The following is a 16,767-nucleotide window of genomic DNA, read 5'->3' as shown; positions in this document are numbered from 1 at the left end:
ACGCGCTCTCACCAGCCGAGCCATCCTGCCACCTGTTGGCAGCTTAGCTTGGGGTGCAGTGTCACTGGCCCATGTGGGAATCGAACCGTTGACCCTGTTGCTCAGAGCTTGTACTCTTAACCAACTGAGCCACTCGGCCGGCCCTATTCTTAATTTTTTGAGGGACCTCCATACTGTTTTCCATAACGGCTGTACCAATTTACATTGGGATGTACAGCTTAAACCACTTAATAAGAGTTTGCCAAATTGCTTTCCAGAAAGATTGTGCCTTTTTATACTCCTACCAGTATTTGAACAATAAGAGTGCCCATTTTTCTGTGGCCATACCTGTATCGTGTGTTATCATTTAAAATATTCTCAGGTTTTTTGACATGATTTGCTTTTAAGGCTGAAATGTAATATATTGAGTAGTTGGAAAAGTCATGACACATTTTTTGCATAGAAAACATGGAAAAAATACGTCATGACTTTTCCGACAACCCAATAGCAAAGGGAGTCAACATAGTGGTTCCTGTAGCAAGGAGTACTCGTGAAAGGCAAGAAAACTTCTAGTGAGAAATGAAATCCTTGCTTTGTCAAGTCTCCAAGTGTTTTGTCCATTCTGTTATGAAGCCTGGAAACTTTGTGAGTGTTCTTGAAGGTACAGGGAGGGGTGCTGGGGGAGAGAATATGTTAGTAGCAGGGCAGTGCTAGGTACACAAGGATTTTAATTAAAAAGTTTTGTGTCTGTTCTCAAACTTGGACGTTGAAAACGCTCAACATTTTATGGGAGGAGGGAGGCACACTTGAGCAGAGAACAGATCAATTTAATCACTTCACAACTAAAGCCATGTGAGAGACAGGAATATGAGGTTGGGAGGGGGCAGCTCTTGCATTGCCTGCCAGATAAGGTGGAGACTTATCTGGGGAAGGGCTGAGGGAGCAGTCTGCACCTGCTCATTGCAGCCCTGTTAGCCCCACTTCCTGCCCATTGCAGTCTGGTCTTGCCCAGCCCCAGCCCCTGGACTGTAGAGGAAGATCAGGGTGCTGGCTGAGTGAAAGACAGGGTGGTGGTGATTTTTTTTCCTCAGTGGTGAACTGATAGGAGTATACGGTGTGTACACCATGTACAACTTGGTCACACATGAATTCAACAGTATCCAAACCAGTTGCAGTGGACTCAATGGTAGCCCCAAAATGTGTCCAAATACTGTTGCCTTATTTGGAAAAAGGGTCTTTTTAGATGTAATGAAGATAAGGGTTTTGAGATGAGATCAACTTGGATTATCAAGGTGGGCCCTTAATGCCATCACAAGTGGCCTTATAAGAGAGAAGACACACACACACACACACACACACACACACACACACACAGCAGTGAAGTAGAGGAGTGATGTGGCCAGAAACCAAGGAATGCCACCAGGAGCTGGAAAAATGCCAGGAACAGATTCTCCCATAGAATCCCTGGAGGGAGTGTGGCCCTGCCCACACCTTGATTTCAGGTTTCTGGCCCCCAGAACTGTGAAAGAAGATATTTCTGTTGTTTTATGCCACCCCATTTGTGGTCATTTATTATGGCAACTGCAGGGAACTCAGGTACCAGTCTGTGCTCTATTTAATAAGACAGTTCCACTGATGGTGTGCTTAGCTATAGTGCAATATCATGCTTTAAAAGCTTCTAAGGTTCTCTTAATTTCTGCTCTTGTGAACAGAAGCAGTTGGTGGGTGGCACTTGTTTGCAGACCACCCTTTGAATACCACTGGTGTGGTCTTGCTCCCTTGTTTTATTAGATGAGGAAACTGAGGTGCAGAGAGGAAGTGGTAGGGCTGGTAGTGGCGCACAGGTGCCCCTGCTGCTTGGAATGGATAGATGTTGTGGCACCAGCCACCTGGGGGCCAGGTCTGGGATGAGCAGACAGGGGAGCTGCCTTTTAGCCTGTTGTGCAGGCCAGCAGGTGTCCCTGTCGCAATTCTGTAACCTGCCCAGTGAAAGCGGATGCACCATTGAGCCCCTGGGGCACTGCTCAAAAGGCCCAGGAGCCAGGGGAAACTTGTAAAGCTTTTGCTGCAGCTAATGAGCCAAGAACAGCAGGCAGAGGACCTTGTCGAGGGCAAAGGTCAACTTAATTGCTGTCGACTTAATTTCCAGCTGACTGCATCAGTCCTTGTGGTTTGGGTCATATTTTCCTTCTGTAGCCCAATTTTAACTTTCTCCATTTTGTGAATGGTAATTATCGCTTAGAGAATATGGAATTAGACTACAGTCCTCTTGACTCTTATGCTGCTTGAATGATGTCCTTGGCATCATTACCTTGGCATTCAGAGGCCCGTGAAGAAGTTCTCCTTCCCAGCCCTGCCTTTCGCCAAAGTCATTGTTCCCTAGTAGACAGGACTTTGAAGAGGTTAGATTCTTGAAGCCGTACAGTAGGCGAGTTCGTGGTTGGCCAACTCAAGAACCAATGGAAAAATGTGGCACGTGGATAGTGGGCATAAATCTTTGAAGATCTCAGAAACAGATGGTCACGCTTACTAAAAGAGACTATAAAGGCAGCACAAACAGCTAGTACCAGCCGCTGGCATGTGAGCTGTGTCACCTGCTCTGCCGTCCAGCCCAGCTGAGCCACTACATAAGTAAACCAGGCAAGACCAGAAGGAAAACCTCCCATCTGGGCCCAGCACTCATTGCTGACCCCCTCAACCAATAACAAATAAAATATTTATTGTTTAAGACAAAAAAAAAAAAGGCAGCGCAATAAATCAAGACTTATGTTTGAGTTATTACACTTCTTATTTTAGTAATGATGGGCATTGTATGGTTGCCCAGTTATTCCTTGCTTGCTGTGCGCACTTTTCAGCCTCTCGCCTTTGTATTTTTAGTGTAATTCTTATTTATTTTGTTTTGTTATGGATAATGCTCATATTAGGGATCCCTTTTGTCCAGTATCTGGGCTTCCATCTTAATATTTAATAGCGCTGGGATTTTATGAATTATTTACAGAGGCCAAGGTCACTTTCTCTCATCTTATTTTTTTCCAAGGCTTTGTTTTTCAGAAGCCTCTTTCTTCACCCTCTACTTTTGTTTCTTTTTCTTGTCCCATCCCTGGAACTCTTATTCTTTTATGTTTTGGATCTCTAATTCTAAAATCAGTGATTTGTGGTTGCAAGGAACAGAAATGCTCTCATGCCATCTAAGTTAGTGGAGGGTTTGTTGTAGGAATCCCAGGAATTGCAGGGAGCAAAGCTTAACCTGCCTGCTGGGAACTGAAGCAAGAAGTCCCCTCTAACTTGGGCTGCATGGTCCTGCTCACCTCCTATCTGTGTGTGTGTGTGTGTGTGTGTGTGTGTGTGTGTGTGTGTGTGTGCGCGCACGCGCACGCGTGCACCCCTCAGGTTTTTCTGGTTCGGGGCTCACTGCTTCCTGCCTGGTTTGCATGTCTGTATTCTCAAATGAGTGAAGCAGGGACAGAGGGAGACAGGGTTTCTGACAGTGACAAATGTCCATCCCCAGTCAGTCAACTGGGGGAGGAGAGCCAGGTGACAGCCCTCTCAGCATGGACTGGGGGGGTCCCCAAAAAGGGTGTGTGGAGGAGTAGCTCCCCCAAACCTATTATACCTCTTCTTCTGATTTCTCCACAGAGAAAACTCAAAAGTCACCTCTACTGGAAATCGGTTTGCCTTGAAACTATAGAAACAGCAGTTCCTAAAGTTGAAGAAAAGGTAAGCAGAAGTAAATGTATATCTACTAAAGTTCTCTTATAAGGGAACCCCATGTTTGTGGAGGGGTTACTGTCCCTGGTATTTTAACACCGCTCCCCGCCTGCCTGGCCGTGTTCCTCTTCATCCTTTAAGGCCTTTCTCAAATGCCGCCTCCCTGGGAAGGAATCCTTTTTGATTTCCTCCCTCTGGCGGTGATTTCTCCTGCTTTTGAACGCCTATAGTACTAACTGCTTCTTACTGAGCCGTCTCCTAATGGGCATTAATGACTGATTTGTGCCCTTCTGACTGGTCTTCTCCCGTGGCTGTATTGAGTGTGGGGGCTTCTTTTCTGTGACCTCCCATCGTAGCATTTCCACACTTGATCACAGTTGCTTGTTTGTGTGTTTTCCCAGTAAGCTCCTTGAGGGTGTATCTGAATTGTGCCTGGGACACAGTAGATACTTCCTAAACGTTTATTGAATAAACAGTGAATCAGCCTCCCCAACTAGACTGTCACTTCCTGTGTTGGTTCTGTTTGTACAGCCACCACTCCATCTTTGTAGGGCCTGTACCATAAATCATTTCAGATTGGTCCTGTTCTTTGAGCATTCATCAAAAATTGCTAATCTTCTCTAGTTCTCCTTTGTGTTTTGGCTTTTGGTAAAGTGAAGCTAATAGCAAAGCTTTTGTATCTGACTTTTCTTTTTCATGGGCAGTTTGGGCCTATGTTAAGAGCTGGAAGCTGGAAGGGAAGGAAGGTGACAGGCAGGTCAAGAAGCTGGCGACCATGAGAGCATAGCTCCCAGCCTGCCTCTGCCTTTCTGTGGCTGGTGTTGAATGGGGGCTGCATGAGGTCGGGTTTTGGTCCTGCTGTGGTTGGGGTCCCCGTTTTTGTTGGATGGCATCCATCTGTATGATCTTCCAAGCTGCTTCATCAAAAGACAGTTGCAACTTCACCCACTTCCCTACTTCAAACTTTTTGCTTTAAATGAATGAGACAGCGGGTTCCTTTTTCCCAAAAGTGCCTGCTAAGTATCCCAGAGACATACCTTACTAATTCTACCAGTTTTGTTGGTCACCATTCTCTTAGAGGACTTGCCCCAGCTTTTCCTACCTAACAGTAACCAGCAGTTGTCTCTTATAATTGCAGAGTTCTTCCCCTTTACAGGACGCCCCTACACACATCACCAGGTTTCCTTCTCCCGCCAATTCCAGCACACAGGCAGGGGCCAATGATAACATTTCATTTTCAGTCGGGAAACAAGACTTCTTAGCAGTTGGGTGTCTTGCATGGCGTCACATTGCCAATGTGAATGGAGTTGGCTTTTTCTCTCTCCTGCACCATCTCGGTCCTTCCTCTTGGAAGCCACTGCTGCTGTCACAAAACCCCGGGGCTCTGTCTCTCACCGGTCCCTTACGCATCCTGAGAGCTTCTTTCAGGGAGGAGAGCCTTGACCTTCTGTTGAGAGATGCATCCTGACCCTGGTGTTTCCTGCCAGCCCCAGCCAGACCAATTACTTTTTGTTTGTTTTTTTTAAGATTTTTATTGGTGAATTGGGGGGATGGGAACAGTGCTGGGGAATTGGGGGAAGGGGAACAGACAAGTTGCTGTCATTTTGTTCTTCAGTCTAGTTGTGGAGGATGTTGCTTCACTGGCCCAAGTTGGCACCATCATTGCGCTCTTCCTGGGCAAGGCAGATCAGTCGCCGGCTTCTAGACGGCCGCTCACTGCGGCTGCTAGCCGCTCACACTGGCTGCTAGCCGCTCACGCTGACTACTGTCTACACATGGTAGCCCATGGCAACCCACTGCCACAGGGGCTGCAGCCTACGCTGTCGCCGGCGACTCACGGCAGCCCAGCTCCAGGTTGAGCTGTTGTTCAGCATCTTAGCTGTGGATGGCAGTTTCACTAGTCCTCATATGTGGGATCCGAACCGGGGCCCTCTGGCGTCCCAAGCCAGTTCTTAACCATTGCGCCACTTGGCCGGCCCCAGACCAATTTCTTGAATAAATATTGGGTTGTCAGAAAAGTAATGACGTATTTTTTCTGTTTTTCGTTGCAAAAATGCGTCATGACTTTTCCGACAACCCAGTAAGTATCTGTAGATACCTTCTGAGACTTTCCAGTTAGTCTTGTAAGTTTTATTTTTGTTAGGGCTTATTTAAATGCAGGAAATTGAATTAGTTTATATTAATGCTGCATTGTCTTTCACTGTGAGTAAACTGGAGGACACTAACAGGGGTTTGTTCAGCTTAATCTAGCTGTATCTAATGATGTTCTCTCCCGCCCTTCTCCTTTAAATAATTGCAAATGGTTCTATCAATCAAGGCGGCAGAGCACAGTACTTTATTACCATGTGGATTTGTTTAGTTAAATGTGATTTTTTTTTTAATGGCTCAACTTTTAATTAGAAAGCAGATTGTCGATGACATTTTGATTTGTCCTTTGATGGGGGAATTGGAAAATATACTCATCATGGTAGGAAACCGGATTTAGTTCAGAGGGAGGCACATTAACTTAAGAACAGGATGTGATTTCAGTGAGTCATCGGTCTTCTAAAATAGGCCATCGCCTCTGGTCTCTTTGTTGAGAGACCTTCCTCTGCATCTGAAGCCACCTTAGAACCACATTGTCCCAAGGGAGACTCTGACTTGGAACTCCCCAAACAGGATGGTACTGATGTTGTGCCATCAGGGCGCACAACGAGGCACCAAGAGCCTTCCTTGCCCTGGCACTCCTGGAAAACTCCTGTGTCAAGAAATCAGCAAACCTCTCATGACGCTTGTAATCAAAGAAAATAGTCTACATACTTTACTTCCCGTTGTGGTGTGATGCACGTACCATTTTACTGTTAAAAGTTACTGTTTTCTTAGCTCCAAAACTGGTGTCTGTGTCACTACTGAGGGTTATCATAGAAGCAGCCTGCATGTTTCCTGGCTGAGTTTGGCCCCATAGGCTCCTCACATGGTGCATGTCACCTTGGCCGGCACAGAGGTGGACATCAGAGCACCCTAAGAGGAGGGCAGGAAGGGTCACCAGTGTGAATGGCGCCACGTCCCATTCCATGGGTTGCCTCTACTTTCTAGCACGTTTTATACCTCTTGCAGCAGTTAGCAAACTTGGATATTAGCTCCGGGGCACCTCAAGCTTAATGGGTCCAAATATTAACTCTTGGTCTCCTGCTACCACAGCCCCTTTCCAGACCTCCCATCCCCCATCTCATTAAGGTGCACAGCTGTTAACTCGCTTTTCCTAGCCAGGAACTGGGGAGTCACTCGCCTTTCTCTTCCTCCAAATCACCAAGTCGTAGCGATGCTTCTCCTCAAGTAGATCTTTTTTTTTTCTTTTTTAAAGATTTTTTTTATTGGGGAATTGGGAGGATGGGAACAGACAAGTTGCTGTTGTTTTTTTCTTCAGTCTAGTTGTGGAGGACGTTGCTTCACTGGCCCAAGTTGGCACCATCACTGCGCCCTTCCCGGACGAGGCAGATCAGTCACTGGCTTCTGGACAGCCGCTCACTGCAGCTGCTGGCCGCTCACGCTGGCTGCTGGCCACACACCGTAGCCCATGGCAACCTACCTGCCGTCACAGGTGACTCTCAGCAGGCCAGCTCCAGGTTGAGCTGTTGTTCAGCATCTTAGCTGTAGAGGGCAGTGTCACTGGCCCTCATATATGGGATCCGAACCGGGGCCCTCTGGTGTCCCAAGCCAGTTCTTAACCATTGCGCCACTCAGCCGGCCCTCAAGTAGATCTTGAATTCACCTGCTGCCCTCCCACGGCCACCTCCCAAGTCTACTGACCTTGTCATTTGCCTGCCTGACTGCAAAGGCCTTTGAGCTGTCTGCCCTGCTTCCGCTTCCCCTCCATTCTGTTCATTACTTTGGACCCAGAGTGAGCTTTGAAAATACTTGTCATATCATTTCACTCCCTTGCTGAAACCTGTTAATGACCTCCCCCGCCCATGAATGAGTCCCATACTCCCAGCGTGGTCCGTGGAGAGACTACACTATCGGGGCCCCAGACCTGGCTAGAGGTCCCACTGCAGTGTTATCACATTGAAGCGACTTATAAGACACTTCTCCCTTTCACTGTTGACTTCCTTGGCAGATTGCAATGGCTTTGATTTTCCAAGTGCACTAAAATAACTGTCAGGCTCGCAAAGGTGTGCTTAAAATGGATCTCGTGTCCTGGGAAATGGTACAGGGAGTGATTTCTCCCTCCAAGCCCCAGAATATCAACACTCACAACACAGAGGTGGACCACTATTTCATTTAGAACCTTAATAAGTAAATAACCCATATGTAACCAACCAACTAAAATTCTAATACCTGTGCTGCTCTCCAAGTAGCCCCCCTCACCAAATATTTTAATATAAAAAAAATGTGCGTGGTGCCAGCCGAGCGGCTCAGTTGGTTAAGAGCACGAGCTCTGAGCAGCAGGGTTGCCGGTTCGATTCCCACACAGGCCAGAGCTGCACTCAAGCTGAGCTGCTGGTGAGCTGCCAACAGGTGGCAGGATGGCTCAGCTGGTGAGAACACGTGCTCCTAACAACAAGGTTGCTGGTTCGAGACTCTTGCATGGGATGGGGACTGTGCCCCCACCCCCACCCCCCCTGTAGCTATGATTGAACACGGCACCTTGAGCCCAGCGGCTGCGAGCTGCCGACAGGCGGCCAGATGTCGACTGGACTTGGAGCTGAGCTAGCTGTGCCCTCCACAACTAAGACTGAAGGACAACAACTTGGCTGGTCCCCTTCCCCGATGCCCCAATTAAAAAAAAAAATGTGCGCAATATTTTAGCTCAGGAAATAATGAATGAAACTTGGTTCCAGGCTGGTAGAAGAAAAGGCTGACTTTCTCCAGGGGAAAAAAGAAACCCCCTGAATATCAGTACCCAGCTTTCCTTCTGAACACATTTTAAAAGGCAACGTGTTTAAAAGGAGCACGCTTTCCTTACCTTACTCTTGAGCTTTACTTTTGTGTGTTTATTTGTGGAACCACAGTCACACAGATACACTCCTGAAATGGAAATTCTGTCTTAGTTGAGTGCTACTCTCCATTCTCCTCAGGCCTTCCATTCTAGGTAATGAATGGGAATACCGGAATTCCAGCTTTATTTTTGGTGCACTATAACCTCAAATTAAAGCAGTTTTTCTATGATCTTGAATTTGAAATTTTTCATGGTACCAGGTTGGGGGTCACTGTGATGAGTTACAAGCAAAGACTGTAATGGGAACACAGACAACTGGGTGATCTTAATATAGTGTGATGTGCACTGTGATGGAGTCGTTACCAGGAATCATGGGGCACAGAGAGGGGCCCTCACTCGCTCTGGGGACTGGAAAGTCATGAAATGCTTTCAAGAGTATGTGACCTTTGAGATGGGTCTGGAAAGAGGAGTTTGCCAAGTGGAAGGAGTGACTGGGAGAAAAGTGGTGGAAAGGGGCATTTCAGACAGCTGCATGGATGGAGGCCTGGGAGGTCAGCAGAGCAGGGTGTGCCCATAGATCTGCACGAGGACTGCTGTGGCTGCACCGTCAACTGTCCAGGGTGGGAGTTGGGGGGGCGGGGGTGCTGAAAGGCAGGCAGGGGCCTCACTGCAGTGGAACAGCCCCGTGGAATTTTACACTGAGGAGTACCAGGATCAGGTCTGTCTCTTAAAGCAGGGATTCTATAGGTTCAGTCTCTTCTACGGTGTCTCCCGAATGGCAAGAGAATGGTGATCCAAGCCACACACACAAGTCCTTTTGTCAGACTTCCAAGTTGAAGGTGTGACTCCGGGCTGCCTATCAGTAATCACGAAGACGTTATTGAAGGTTCCTGAAATGTGATTGGTGTTAAATCACTGCCATGCTGGAGTTTATGCATGACTGTTTCATATGTCCCTGGGAGTCCGCTGCCTGGCTGTGCTCAGCGGTGGAGCGTTTCAGGCTCCTGTGGAGTGTGGGCTTACACAGGCCATTGGACTGCCTGTAGGTCTTGGAAATGATGCTCTAACAGCACAGTATCAGTGCCATCTTGAATCTGTGACAATTTTTTATTGCTAGGAATCTGGATGTTTAATTATCAGTTACTATTAGCTTGACTTTCTCATGACTAGTTTAGCATGATTGGTTGGTTGGTAACCTTGAAGTGTGAAGGGATGCATATTTACATTACGGCTGTGTTTTGGCTTAAGAGTTTCCAACAGCTAGACCTTCAACATATGCGGTTTAAATGAATCATCTCTCCCCTTTGCTAAAGATGCATTATACGTCTGCTTCTATAGTGATTCTTGATGATTGTTAGCACGTTATGTTTTGCTGGTGAGGGGAACGTGTGGGATGGGTAAGCTGTAGCGTCCTTTGCCTTGCCTGCCTGCATGGGCAGTGACTTTAGAAGGAGTTAGAAGTGTTTCTACTGTTTAGGGCTCAAGAAAACCGTAAGGTACAGTAAAGCAGGGAAGCACAGGTTAGAAGGCTGGTGCAGAATCCCTATGAACGAAGATGAAGGCCTGGCATAGTGGTAGTGGGGATGGGGAAGGGGGGATATGTTTGGGAGATGTTTAGGATAAGGGACTGGGAGGACTTGGGGAACAGTTTGATGTAGGGAATGGGGGAGAGGGGAGGCATCCAGGAAAGCCCCCAAACTTCTGGCTTGGGCAACATTAGTAAGAGGAACAGGCTTGTATCATTCAGCAAAGACTTACTGAACCCCTGGTGGGAGAGGTGTACAAAACAATGATTAACTCTTTAAAAAGGCAGACCGGAAAAAGGGCTATTTTAAAGGCAGAAGAGTAGGTGAAAGGGCAATTAATTTTGCCTAAGGGAATCAGGGAAGCTGTCTCAGTGGTGAGTCTGTAAAGTTGGCCAAGATGAGGAGACTGGGGCGTAGGCATATGTTGGCTCGTTCTGCCACTCCATGCAGAGGCACAGAGGTATGACTGCTTGACGTGATTTGGGGCACGGGGCTGGGCATGGCACACAGGGCCTGGAAGGCCAGGCCAAGTTGGCACCGTGTTCGTTGGCACTGGGGGTCACTGAAGGCTTTTTTTTTTTTTTTTTTTTAAGCTGAGCCATCCTGCTACCTGTTGGCAGCTCAGCGGCTACTCAGCTTGGGCCAGGAATCAAACCGCTGTTGCTCAGAGCTCAAACTCTTGAGCGAGCTCTTAACCAACTGAGCCACTCGGCCGGCCCCTGAAGGCTTTTTAGAGGACCAATATCAGACCTTGGCTGAAGGGAAATCATTCTGTCTGGAGACTGAGGAAACAGGAGGTTGGAGGCAGGAAGACGTGTGTGTGAGAGATGTGAGAACCTCAGTGACGGCCGGGAGAACAGGCAGGCTCAGGGCTCGGGGTGTATACCCGTGTCTCTGCAGCGTTTCTTTCATTCGGATATGGGATGGCTATAGAATCGAGAGTCAGTGCACAAGGAGAATAATCTACTCCTAAGAAAGCGATTGAACAGGACTGCGGTGGGGGTGGTGAGGGAAGGTGGTTGAGGGTGGCGTGGAGACCCCTCCCTCCCTTAGGTGACTGGGTTTCCTCAGGTAGCGGTGGCCCCCAGTGATCTGTGAGGACTGAGCTCGTTGCGACCTGGGGCACTCTACAGATAGGCCACTGGCAAAATCAGTAACCCTTGTCCTCCATGCTAGAAAGCCTAGTTTCGTGCCCTTTGTCCAAACCATCCTCATCAACTGGCCTGTTTGGTAAACTGGCTTAAGGTTCAGCAAAAAAGGTGGCATTTAGATGAAAGATTAAAGATTAGAGATTTATTACTTAGCTAGTGACAGAGTCAACTTCAACAGCCACATTCATTGTCGGATGGGGTCATTCTCCTCTCCCCACCCCAAAACTCACCCTGCAGAGTCTCCTGAGAACATTGACACGATGCTGTGTAAACATCTGATAGCAGCACAGTTTACTGCCTGCCTTTCACAGAATATTTTAATTTTGGCAGCAATCAAGGCCTACGGTAAGGCACAAATGATAGGCTTAGAGATCTTTGCCAGTGGGTTTGTAGAGTCCTTTTTGGGTTGATCTTCTGGCCTCTGCTCTTCTCTCTAACTGGACCTTAGCTGCGTGCCCCAGTCAGCTGTGGTTCCTGAAAACCGTTCAGGCTTGGCCCGTCCCCAGGGGCTCTGCCCTCCCTGCTCCTTGCCGGGGCTCCCTCTCCTCCTGGTTCTGCTCTAGGCCGGTTGTTGCTTTTCCTTCAGGCCTCTGCTCTCACATGGGCGATGCGGTCCCTTGTAACACTCTCTGTATTACAGCGCGTCCCCTCCTCCCTGTCACCTTCTTCAGCTTTGTCTTTTTTCATAGCACTTCACTCCTTGACATATTACACACTGACTCATCTCTGTCTGTCTCCTGCTCTACTAGAGTGCGTGTTCCATCAGATCAGGTACTTCGTCTTGTTCATCGTTCCATCCCCACTGCCAGGGCAGTGCCTAGCGCACCAGGGTTGTCCTGTATGTGGCGAATCAGTGACTGATCAGATGGAGCAGTCAGTTAATCAACCTGCATATTCATAACAGTTCATCTGTGCCTGGCATGTGGTAAGTGAATGAATGAATGAATGGGCGAGTGAATGGCCGTGCGACTGGCTAGTCCCCAGCGCTGAGGTGCTCAGCAGGTGTTTGTGGAATAAATGACTGGATGAGCGAGCTTGTCCACCTCTTTCTGAGGCCGACCCTCTTGATGGAGTGAGCCCCCAGCTTCCTTATTTGAGAAGGCCCAGATGCGTGGTGTTGGGTGTGTGCCGTGGCTTGTGTGCAATTGATAGTTCAGTCAATATCTCTCTTCCTCTCTCAGTATGTCTGCCGTCAGCCAGGCTCTGTAATTAACTTGCTGTAATTTAGCTTAGAGATGAATTTTTCATTTTAAACCTGCCATAAACAACCGGCGCTTGTGAGATCTTGGTTGTTAATGAAGCTCATGCCTAACAGAACATGAGGACTGTGTTCCGCATCTAGGGAGAGAAGGGGCTCTTATCCCGTGCCTGGCCACAGAAGCGTGAGGACAGGCTGATCAGCTCTGGCAGAGCTGCGGCTCTCGACTCCCAGGGTGCTCCACAGAGTGCAGGCAGGGCCCCGGGCTGAGTGTGCGCATGTTCTTCTAGGGTCATGTTTTATCCAAAAATTTGAGAGGAAATAACATTTAAAGAATATTAAAACAAATGTGGATGTTTGTTGGAGGAAAACTCAGCATAGCTTAGTGGTGAAGAGCAAGGCACCAGGACCAAACTGTGTGGGTTTCAATCTTTTCACCACTTGCTTGCTTTGTGGCCCCGGGCAAGTTACACAACCTCATTTCTTGCCTCTAAGACATGAGTGAGCCTGTGACACAGTCGAGCCAGTGGCAGGGGGTGTTGTCAGCGCTCAGTGAGAGCCACAGCAGGCTTCATCCCAATGCCCATCGCATCATAAGTAAACAAGGGCTAATGTTATATATGATTGCTTGACATTTTAAGACAAAAGAGGAGACAGATGAGATTTTATTCTTGCAGCGAATCTGCCCCAGACCTGGCCTCCAAGGACAAGTGTTCACTCACCTTGGCCACATTTGAGATGGAAAAGCTTACAAAGCAACTGCCTTAAAAAACCCATTGCCTACAGTTGGCTGGTTTGCATGTTTCTACAAAAAGTTCCCCAACATCGCGTTAGTCTTGAGCTGTCATTCACAACGTGATAAATTAACGATGCTTACTTTTAGTGCCGGCTGTCTTAAAGTACCTAACTGAATAGCAGATGAAGTTGGAGAAACCTACCAGTTTGGATTAAGAATTGCCATTTAAGGAGTGACAGTACTTAGAAGAGCTTGTCTAACTTTTCTGAGGGCTTTCACACAGATTATTTCCATTTCATTCTCATCACAGCCTGTTATTCATCAAGGTAGAGAAGACTGCCGGAGTAGAGAGAAACTCCAGTAACTGTTGGGTGCGTCTCTCGCACCTACTTCCCGAATCCCTTTTGCAGCATCCCATTAGCCTTGTGGTTTCTCTGAGAGAAAGAGCTCCCTGCCTCCAGAGCAGTCCAGCCTGGTGCCCTGTAGCTTCTTCCCACTGGTTCGGGTTCTGTCTTGAAGAGTACAACTAATCCTAGCACTTCTTCAACATGGAGCTCATGCTCGTTTTGGTATAGGGACCTCTCGAAGACGAAGTGTTTCCACACGTTCTCCCAGGAACATGATTTAACCCTTGAGTAGCCCTCACTGATGGGAGGTCGTCTTAATCCAGTGTTTGTCAACTGCAGGTCAGAGCCCATTAACTGACTGTGAAATCTTTTTTAGTGGATTGTAATTGGCATTTTTTCCTAATGAAATAAAGAAATAGAAACTATCAGAGTGTGTTGTACGTAGTAAGCTTACATATTACCTTGTAAAACTTTGGTTTCAGTTTGTGTGGTGCGCGCTGCTCTTAACTGTATTTCTGTGCATTCTAACCATTTCAAAAGCCACTGCTTTGGGCCCCCGTACAGGAATTTCTAGGTTCTTCTTTTCTGTTTAGTCGTCATCTTTGTCCTTTCCATGGCGGACTTTGCTCCAGGTGCTAGTTAATACAAACTTGTCATGCTGGAGGTTGGATCACTATTAATTTAACTCTAAAACTTCTCTGTAAAGAAGGGCAGTGAGCTGTCCAGGGTTAAATAACAAGGTCCATCAAAGCCCTGATCTGTCTGTTGCCCCACAGGTCTTCAGGCAGAGGAGTTGGTGGTTGAGCACCCACAGAGCTTTGTGTAATCCTAGGGCAGGGCCTGGGAAGCAAGTATTTCCTCAAGGTGGGAAGAGCCTCCTTTGCGGCTGGTTCTTGGAAGGAGCATGTGGGGACCAACCTGCACTCACAGGGGCTTGTTTGTTTCCCAGGACGAGCAGGAGAGGTGTCATCTTGTCATATCTTGGCCTGAGAAATGTGACAGCACCTGGAACTGAAAGGGGAGAGGCGTGGCTTAGTGGAAAGCAGAATTGAGAACCCAGGAGAATTTTCAGATCCTGAAATCTGTGTGTGTTGGGAGTGGGGAAGGTGGATGTGGGGGGGAGGGGATTTCTTGGACAGGCCACTTAAGCTTTGAACAGCAGCAGCACTTCAGATGCCAGGTCCTGTGCCGAGCACTTTGCTTTTGTAATCTCGTGTAATCCCCACATTGTTATTCTCTCCCTATGTAATACTGGCCTGACAAAACCCCTGCACTGGTTAAATCTAACATCGCCCAGCCTCCTGTACCTGTACCTGCACAGTTGGTGCCACCCTGACTCTCCTTGCTGTAAGATCTGTGACCTCTGACCACAGGTGGGCCCTGTGCTGGTGGTGGGTACATGACACCCCTCTGATGCATTTGTTCTCTCCGCCACCCCGGTCAGCTATTTTAGAGCTTCTCTCTCTTCAGACTTCCAACACCTCCATCTTCCTGCCTCCTACGCTGATCACCTTCTTCCTACTTCACTGAGAACTGGTGAGAACTTGCACAAACTACCACTGCCGCATCGGGCCCCTGCCAGGGTCAACCCCGGCTGGTGCTCCGGAACCTGCTCCCTCTTTCCCCCAGGATGGCTCTCCATCAGTTCCTTCTCCTTCCTTCTCCTGGTCCATTTCCCCCTCTAGGGGGAACATTCTATAACTGCATAAGCAAACAAGACACATCCTCATACCCCCTTCTAATTCTGACCCTATTATAAAGCAATCATGTATTACCTAACAACCTTTCTGTCAACAATGGACCGTATATACAACTGTGGTCCCATAAGATGATAATGGAGCTGGAAATTTTCTATTGCTTAGTGATGTCGTAAGGCATCGTAATGTTGTGAGTATTCAATACAGTAACATGCTATACAGGCTTGTAGCCTAGGAGCAATAGGCTACACCATACAGCCTAGGTGTGCAGTGGGCTATACCATCTAGGTGTGTGCAAGTGCAATCTGTGATATTTGCAGAATGAAATCGCCTAATGACACATTTCTCAGAACATAGTCCCATCATTAACTGACACATAACTAAGGATGATGATGATGAATGATGAGGCTAGCTAACACTTACATAGTATTTAGTATGTACCAAGCATTATTCTCATAGATGAATTCATCAGGTTATTATCCCCATTTTTCAGATGAGAAATCTGAGGCACAGCCCTGAGGTCACAGGGCTGATACATGGCAGAACTGGCATTTCAGTGCAGACACTTGGCCTCCAAGTCCTGTCTTGAGAGGTGTTGCCTGCCTGTGGTCCCCAGTCTCTCTGCTCCTTTCCGCTCTGGGACCTACTCAGATCTTTGCCCCTCCCCACCTCTCCACCAAAACCGTTCTCTCAAGTCACCGATGACCTAAACTTGACCAAACCAAACAGTCAGCATCTCCTTCCTTAGAACACTTCCTGCACTTGCCTCCCAGGACACCATACTCCTGGGTTTCTTCCTTTCACAACTTTTTAGTCTCTTTTACTGACTGCCCTGCAGCTCCCCAAGATCTAAACATTGGATTGCACCAGGGCTCAGTCCTCAGCCCCCTTCTCTGCGTGTGCTCAGTTATCAGCCTCCAGGCTTTCCGTGCCGACCGCTCCCACGTTCGCGTCTCCAGCCCAGCTCTCGCCAGGAACCAGACTCATGCCCCCAGCTGCCTGCTCAGGGTTGGGGGCGCCACTAGGGGTGTCTGATAGGATCTCAAATTTGACCTGTCCAAACTTCCCACACCCCACCCCAGGCCCCCTTGTATCTTCTCTGCCTCCCTAAATGGCACCTCCATGCTTCCACTCGCTCAGGCCACAGAGCCTTCGTCCCTTTTCTTTTGTCACGCTCCAGGTCTAGCCTGCGGGTAAAGCACGTGGACGCTGCCTTCTAAGTGCACTCAGCATCTGACCACTTTTTACCACATCTGCCTCTACCCTGGACCAAGCTGCCATGTCTGACCTGAATAATTCATTAGTGATTTCCTGCCTCAGCCCTTGCCCCATGCAGCCATTTGTCCCTCAGCGCTCATTTTAAATACAAGCAGAGCCCTCTGGTGGCCACCTTCTGGCCCTCTCCCTGCCTCCAATCTGACCTCATATCTAAATACTCCCTACTCCCTTTACGACCACACTGGCCACTGTGCTGCTTCCCCGACATGCTAGGGGTGGGGGTAGGGGT

At 48.1% G+C, this 16,767-nt stretch overlaps 1 protein-coding gene across 13 annotated transcripts in view; it reads left to right on the top strand.

The window, feature by feature from the left end:
- The window catches only part of SMCO4 (single-pass membrane protein with coiled-coil domains 4), a 66,212-nt gene that overhangs the window by 38,621 nt on the left and 10,824 nt on the right, over positions 1–16,767 (top strand). For 11 of the 13 annotated variants that reach the window (XR_002122720.1, XR_002122719.1, XR_002122718.1 and 8 more), the window contains one exon: positions 3,616–3,696. Coding sequence is in view for 5 of the 13 variants with exons in the window: in XM_019632208.1 (XP_019487753.1) it covers positions 3,616–3,696 (81 nt within the window). In the remaining 8 variants the exon portion in view is untranslated. Of the gene's footprint in view, positions 1–3,615; positions 3,697–10,499; positions 10,592–11,567; positions 11,628–16,767 lie in introns of those variants that run through there. The other 2 variants (XM_019632211.1, XM_019632212.1) reach the window with 2 other exon arrangements.

The sequence above is a fragment of the Hipposideros armiger genome, unplaced genomic scaffold (genome assembly GCF_001890085.2).
Source record: "Hipposideros armiger isolate ML-2016 unplaced genomic scaffold, ASM189008v1 scaffold_1097, whole genome shotgun sequence".
NCBI classification, from domain to species: Eukaryota; Metazoa; Chordata; class Mammalia; order Chiroptera; family Hipposideridae; genus Hipposideros; species Hipposideros armiger.
This window is presented reverse-complemented; position numbering and strand designations above follow the sequence as displayed.